The 7,467-nt window shown below is 44.7% G+C and overlaps 1 protein-coding gene across 1 annotated transcript; it reads left to right on the top strand.

Annotated features, from left to right (window-relative positions):
- The first annotated feature begins 6,504 nt into the window (after positions 1 to 6,504).
- LOC123019475 (olfactory receptor 11H6-like) lies at positions 6,505 to 7,467 on the top strand. Its single transcript, XM_044422385.1, has one exon. The coding sequence runs from the start codon at positions 6,505 to 6,507 to the stop codon at positions 7,465 to 7,467; it is 963 nt and encodes a 320-aa protein (XP_044278320.1).

Below are 7,467 nucleotides of genomic sequence, written 5' to 3'. Positions count from 1 at the left end.
ATGGATTTTGATGGGGATATATGCTAGATCTGATGCACAGACTCCAGCTTGGGTATTTGGGATTAATCTATAGAGAAAATTCATCTACTTTTCTGGCCAGGGTGTGTGTTTCATGCAGAACCTAAAGTTGGGATTTGTTCTTTCAAATTTTTTTCATGGTCTTCTGCAATGAAAAATTGTTTCTGTTTTGGTTTAACTTCTACTGTTCTTGGTGATTTTCATTGTTTTCTGTGTCTTTGTAGGGAGAATCTATCAATAATAAAGTCAACTCAGATGCTGGGTGAGGTTGTGCAATTTTGAGTCTCATCTTGTTAGATTTAAAATTGCAATGTGGTATCAATGGAATGTATATTCTTATATTTTGGTACAGGTTTTGTGCATGTGTGTGTATGTCCAATTGTTATGGGCTGAGACCTGGAAATAAAGACTTCACATATTGCATTTCTATTATTCCAGAGGTGTGCTATGTGTCCACTTCTTTGTCCCGTATGCTATTTGACTTAGCATCCCCTCATGGGATCATCTTTTTCAATTCCTGATTCCTGCATTTCTACACTGTATTCCCATTCAGCAACATTGAATCCTTCCTCTCAGCCACGGCCTTTGATCAGTACTTGGCCATCTGTCATGCATTGTGCTACTCACACATCATGTCCCCAGAGTCCTGCTATTGCCTGGTAGCAATACATTGTTCCTGTGATTTTGATTTACAGGTTGTCCTTCTGTGGTCCTAACATCATTGACCATTTTGTGTGTGATCCTGGACCAATTTATTTATTTATTTAAAACATTTCTATGCCGCCCCATTTGCCGAAGCCTCGGGGTGGCTCACAACATAAATTAAAATATAATACATTAAAAATATAAAACAAATTAACAATATAAAATAAGTCACCCTGGCCAGATAAAATAAGCAAATAATATTAACAATTAAAATGTTAATGAAAAGGTCTTCACCTGGTGCTGAAAAACAAATAACGATGGCGCCAGGTGGACCTCTCTGGGGAGTGCATTCCATAGATTGGGCGCCACCGCAGAGAAAGCCCTCCTCCAAGTACCTACCCTCCTAATTTCTTTCACTGAGGGCTCCCAGAGAAGGGCCTCTCCCGCAGATCTCAAGGGGCGGGCGGACGTATATGGACGTAAGCGCTCCTTCAGGTAACCAGGACCCAAGCCGTTTAGGGCTTTATAGGTCATAACCAACACCTTGAATTGGGCCCAGACTTCAATGGGAAGCCAGTGAAGCTGACGGAGGACTGGAGTCATGTGAGCATAACGCCCCGTCCCCGTCAGCAACCTGGTAGCTCTATTTTGCACCAATTGAAGTGTTCGGACTGTCTTCAGGGGAAGCCCCAAGTAAAGCGCGTTACAGAAGTCTAGGTGGGAAGTCACCAGCGCGTGTGTCACCGTCACCAGGCAGTCGTACTCCAGGTAGGGGTGCAGCTGATTAATCAGCCGAAGCTGAAGGAAGGCGTTCCTCGCCACCGCTGTCACCTGAGCTTCCAAAGAAAGCTCCGGGTCGAGGAGTACTCCTAAGCTGCGGACCTTATCCCTAAGAGGGAGCGCAACCCCATTCAGGACTAAGTTCAATTCACCCTCTCCGAAGCCCTATCCGCCAACCAACAGGACCTCCGTCTTGTCTGGATTGAGCTTCAGTTTATTGGCCCTCATCCAGCCCATTACCTCGGCCAGGCACCAGTTCAGTACAGCCACTGCCTCAATTCTATCTCTTGCCGACCCTCCACTTGGAAGTGTTGTCCTACTTTCCCAAATTTGTGCCTAACAGTGGTGTCCCTTTTCTATGACTCAGTTGCAGGGATGTATTTAATTCCAGGTGGAGAAAGCCACTTGGAGATCTCAAAGGCAATAACTGTCTTTTGTGCCACCATTATACCCTTTCTCATCCCCTTGATCTGAAAGAGACAGTTGGGAAATGGCTACGGAGAAGGGTGACTTTGCTGATGAGAAAGATCACAGTGTAAAAGGAATGTAAATGTACAGGGGCTGGAGAGGAAGAAGTTAAACTAAAGGACTCCCCTCTCACATCGAGAGACAAAAAGAATTTCTTCCTCATCTGGAACAGTGACCCAAGTCCCTCGTAAGTGATTTGTGTGGGTCCATCTGGATGAACATGGTCAAATCTGGAGGACTGATTGCTTGGCAACTACATCTCAGTATAAGGAAGTTAAACTCTCCCTTTGAGGATCAGGATGCAAAACACAAACTAGTTAAGAAAAAAAGTCCCATTGGAGGAAATCTTACATCAAATGCAATAAAATGGATTATCTGATTTGTGCTAAATATGTAATATTTACTGTAATTTTTTTGTAGCTAGAAATGAAAAATAGCAAGAAAAAGAATTAGATGCAAACTCTTAGTGTCCTTCATTTCTACATACACTGATGTCACTTAATGGGATATTCTTTTCTGCTTCCTCCAGTCGAACATCTTCTCCATTTGGACACTCTCCAATGCCTACTCAAACACCCCCTTTTAATTTAAATAACTGCCAAAAAGTTTTTCTTTTAATTTTCTGCCTCAATTTCATGAGTTCTCTTGCTTTTAGACAATGTTGTCTCCTTTGTACTATTTTACAGGACTGTGGTTTCCCCTGATGACTACCTGCAGCCAAGGCCATTGCAATGTGGCCTTCGGTACAATATCTATACAAGTTTTGGCGACTGAAAGAAACTTCCTCTTAATCCTGATTCCCAACATTGGTTCTCTGGGCTCAGAAATGGGTTGCTGTTAGGAGGGATCTTGCCCGGTCTACGTTGGTCTGGGAAGGGTTCTGTCCAGATCTGCTGCCAGTGTCTTCCAGTGGCACTTGTCCCCTCTCCTCTCCCAACTGCAGCTACCCATGACATCTGAAAATCTGCTTTAGGTGGCTTCCTAGCCACCAAGAGAACTTTGGCTGTGGGTGGTTCAGACATGTAATGTAATAATGATGGTTCTTCTGGCTAGATGACTGGGGAAACCTACCTCCATCTGTCACCATTTTGTTACTGGCACTGCTCCAGTCACCAGTTCTGTGACTGGTGATCTGGAGTTCTTTCCAGGGCTCCTGAGGATTGAATGTTGGAGAACATGCTCTTGAGAACGAGTCACTGATAACGTCAAGGTCATGGGTTCTATCCCTGTACAAGCCAAAGGGAACACTCTCCCTTGCTCAATGTAAGTTAAACATCAGGTCAATGCACTAGGAAATGTAGGACTAGGCATAGAGTGATAATTCTATGCTGAATCTCTGGGATTTGTTTGAGAGAGGCAGAGACCAGCGTGCTTTTCTATGAGATATGGCCCGTGAATGCCACATTGGCACTTCCCGAGAAGAATGGGAGAGAGCCATTTCTGCTGCTTGCACTTACAGGCTCCTGGGGACATGTAAGTAAATGAGCAAGCATTAATTTCAGAATATTCAAGATTAAAGAGTTGCTTCCTCCACTGCAAGGGAAAGGGAGATGCCTATGAATTTTTCAACTCAGAATGATTTGCACCTTGCTCTGAATTTGTGGGTGTGTGTCCATTGCTGCCATGTCTTGCACAGCAAAATGTCATCTGGGCCATCCCAGAACAGACTTCCTGTTTTGGCAGTTCCTTTGCCATTTTGCAGGGCAGTGTGGGGAAAAATGGTAGAAGCAACACAGAGATATGCACACAGGCATCTGCCCCCCAGGGTATTTGGAAAGCATTTGTCAAAATGGTCTCATTTGTCAGATGGGGCAGGAGACATTGGCAGAAATTGTATTTGCAAAATATCTTCTGAGAAATTTCAGCATAAACAGAATCCTGTCTCCTGAGAGGCATTGCTCCTGAGAGAGATTTTCCCAAGGCCCGTTCTCGCACCAATTAAAACCGTAGTCCAATAAGCAACTGAGTGGTGTACCTGCCCTGGTTTCCCCCTCCCTAGGGGGATTCTTTCTTCTGCTAAACTCACAACCTGCCCATCCTTCCCTCCATCTGTCCTATGGATGAGCACCACAATCATGCAAAATGTTGGGAGCAAGAGGAATGGCAGGCATGGCAAGCATTCCCAAGGAATAGCAGCTGTGTTTCAGCTCCTGGTTCTGATTTGGAGGATGAGTAATGTCAGGTGAGATTGGGGAGCATGGGTCAGCTCAAGGTCCTGGACTACCACAGCAGCAGGAGGATGCTTATCTCAGGGACAGCTGCTTTGCCTCGGTGGACCATTCCTGGGAATGGCTGGACATGCAGCCAGAGGGAGAGGCTGCTGCAGTGACGAACTCTCAGGGGCAAACCAGTCCCTTTTCTCTGGACGCTGTGGCAAGCTTCCAGCAGAGGCAAGAGGCCCAGGTGGATAAGACACATGTAGAGAGGAGATGACCTCTCCTTCAGAGAGCCCTTTTCAAAGGGTTGCAACACCGGCATGCTCATAAAGAGAGTTCTTGGAGGAAATTGTTCGATTGGGTTTACTAAACTGCTCTGTGCATGCTCAGAGTCTGGAAGCAATAAAGAACATCTGCAAGGGAATAGACTGTGGCTGGTGTTTGAAAGAGGAACACAAAGAGAATGACACAAAGAGAATAGCATCCCCCCCCTGCGCAAATGTTGTCACTGCACATCTGGTGAGCTGTCATCTGGGTGAATCCAATTCCTGCCAAGGTACAGTAATGAGGGCTGCTTTGAAGACAAAGGAGACTCAAGGAGGATAATGAATTAGGAAGGATGTCTGTTTTTATGGGCGGGGGATACTATTTATTTAAGAGGAAGTGGATGCACCATTGTGAAATTCTGAGGGAGGAAGAAATGAATTTTGGGATTGTGAGAAGGAATTATGAGATCCCCATGGTTTCAGGGTGCTTCCATGCACAGTTTGGATCACAGCCTCACTTCTGCCTCATTCATCACATTTTATGGTGGTTCCTTATGGTGTTGTCTGGTTTTTCAGTGCTGTTTCCATCTTTTCTGTATCTCGGAAAAGATGCAACAGCTGAACAATGACACCTAGGCATCCTCCCTCTGGGAACACCCTCAGACAGGTGTCTTTGCTAGTCCTACCTGGAGATGCCATGGATTGAGTTCTTTCATGATCACCTCCCCTCCTGACATGCCAAAGGAAATCATCAACAGATTCTCCTTCATTCAGCTTGGAGTTTTACTAGGACAGTCTCCAGATGTGGCCAAAGAACACTGAAAGGGAGCACTGGATTGCAGGAGGCTAATCGAGCATGATTGGCTGGGTATCTTGCTTCTGGGGGCACACACACAATATACAAATACTGTGAGATCCAGTGTGGTATAGTGATTAAGAGCAGGGAACTGGGACAAATTTGGTGTGCTGCAGTTTTAGTTCATTGTTCCATGTCCTGTACTCAGGGATGAGTGAGAAGAGGCATTTCCTTTCCTCTTTGGGACAGCCTTTGAGTGCTCGCATATCCCCTTGTAGTCTTCTCTTCTCAAGGCTGAACATGCCCAGCTCTCTCAGCCTTTCATCATATGGCTTAGTTTCCAGTTGCTGGATCATCCTTGTCACACTCCTGTGAATGCTTGTTTTTCGGCATCTTTTTAAAACCTGGGTGCCCCAAACTGAAAAAGGATTCCAGGAGAGGTCTGACTAATGCAGAGTGAAGGGGTACTAGTACCTCTCTTGTATTGGAAGAGATGCTTCTATATATATGTATCCCAAAATATTGTTTGCCCTTTTTGCAGCTGCATCGCATTGGTGGCTCATACTTAGCTTGCTGTTCTCAACAACTCCAAGAACTTTTTCATTTTCAGAGTTGTTGAGCCAAGCATTTCCCATCTTTTATACGATGCATCAATGCATTTCCAACACAGAGGATTTGGCACTAGTCCCTATTGAATCTCATTCTGTTGCTTTCATCCCAGCGTTCAAGTTTATTACGATCGCCCTGGGTCTTCTTTCTGTCTTTAGGGTGTTTGCTATTCCACCAAGTTTAGTATTGTCTGCAAATGTGATTATCATTTCTTGTACTTCCTCATCTAGATCAATAATAAAGACATTGAAGAGCACTGGTCCCAGGACTGAGCCCTGTGGTACCCCATTCATTAGGGTGACTCATTTTGTAGCCAGTTGTGGATCCCCCTATTAGTAGTTTTGTTGTGCCCACTTTTTGCTGAACAGCACGCCATGGAGCACTTTGTCAAATACTTTGCTAAAGCATAGGGAAATTATGTCCATGGCATTTCTGCTGTCCATTTGGGTTGTTATCCAGTCCAAAATAAATAAATGAATGAGATTGGCTAGTTTGGCATGATTTATTCCCATGACATCCATGTTGGTTTCTGTTCATCACTGCATTTTTTTCAAGGTTCTCTTCACGGTGGATTGTTCCATCATGTGGACCAGGTCATTATCCCCATGTGATGGTCAAGAGAATATTGCCAAGACTACAGAAGAATCTGGATGTAACATGTATGTCCAGGACTTCTTGCTTAGCCAGTGATAGGACAGGAAGTTAGGATTATGGCATATTGTACCTCCCTCTGATGCATGATAATGCTTTTGTTGTTTGATTTCAGATGGAGACGGCCAATGGGACTTGCGTCAAGGAATTCATTTTGCTGGGATTTCTGGTGGAGCCACAGAAGCGATTCATGCTCCTTGTTTTTTTCGCCATTCTCTATGTGCTCACTTTAACTGAGAACATCACCGTTATTGCTCTGGTGTCCCTGGATGCCCACCTGGCCCAGCTGCCCATGTACATCCTACTGAGCAACTTCTCTTGGTTGGAGATCTGCTATGTGACCAGCACTGTGCCCCGTATGCTCTTTGACTTGGCATCTGCCCATGGAATTATCTCCTTTCAGGCCTGTTTTCTCCAGTTTTACATGCTATTCTCCCTTGGCTTTACTGAATTTTTCTTCCTTTCAGCCATGGCCTTTGACCGCTACTTGGCCATTTGCCACCCATTACATTATGCACAGATCATGTCCCCAAAGTCCTGCTATAGCCTGGTGGCTGCTTGTTGGGTCTTTGGTTTTCTGGTTTTCATTATTCCAGTGATCTGGATCTCCAAATTGTCCTTCTGTGGACCTAACATCATTGACCATTTTCTCTGTGATCCTGGTCCAATTCTGTCACTGGCCTGCCCTCCACTTGGAAAAGTTCCTCTTCTCTGCCAAATTGTTGAATATACTCTATTTTTAGGCAATTTCCTTTTTCTTCAGCTATCATATAGTAATGTAATTTTCACCCTCTTGAAATCCTCTGGCACTCGTAGGAAGGCGTTTTCCACCATATCAATGCACCTAACTGTGGCTATCATTTTCTATGGCTCAGTAGGAGGGATGTACTTAATTCCAGGTGGAGAAAGCCACTCAGAGATCACAAAGATGGTAACAGTTTTTTACGCTGCTGGTACACCTTTTCTCAACCCTCTAATCTACTGTTTGAGGAACAATCAGGTGAAAGAGGCACTCAGGAGGTTGTTAAGGAGAAGGCTGAGCTTCCTGATGGGTAAGGTAACAGTGTCAAAGGTGTAA

The sequence above is a fragment of the Varanus komodoensis genome, unplaced genomic scaffold (assembly GCF_004798865.1).
Source record: "Varanus komodoensis strain SLA01 unplaced genomic scaffold, ASM479886v1 scaffold126, whole genome shotgun sequence".
NCBI lineage: Eukaryota > Metazoa > Chordata > Lepidosauria > Squamata > Varanidae > Varanus > Varanus komodoensis.
Note: the sequence above shows the minus strand (reverse complement) of the source record. Positions and strands in the feature narration are given on the sequence as shown.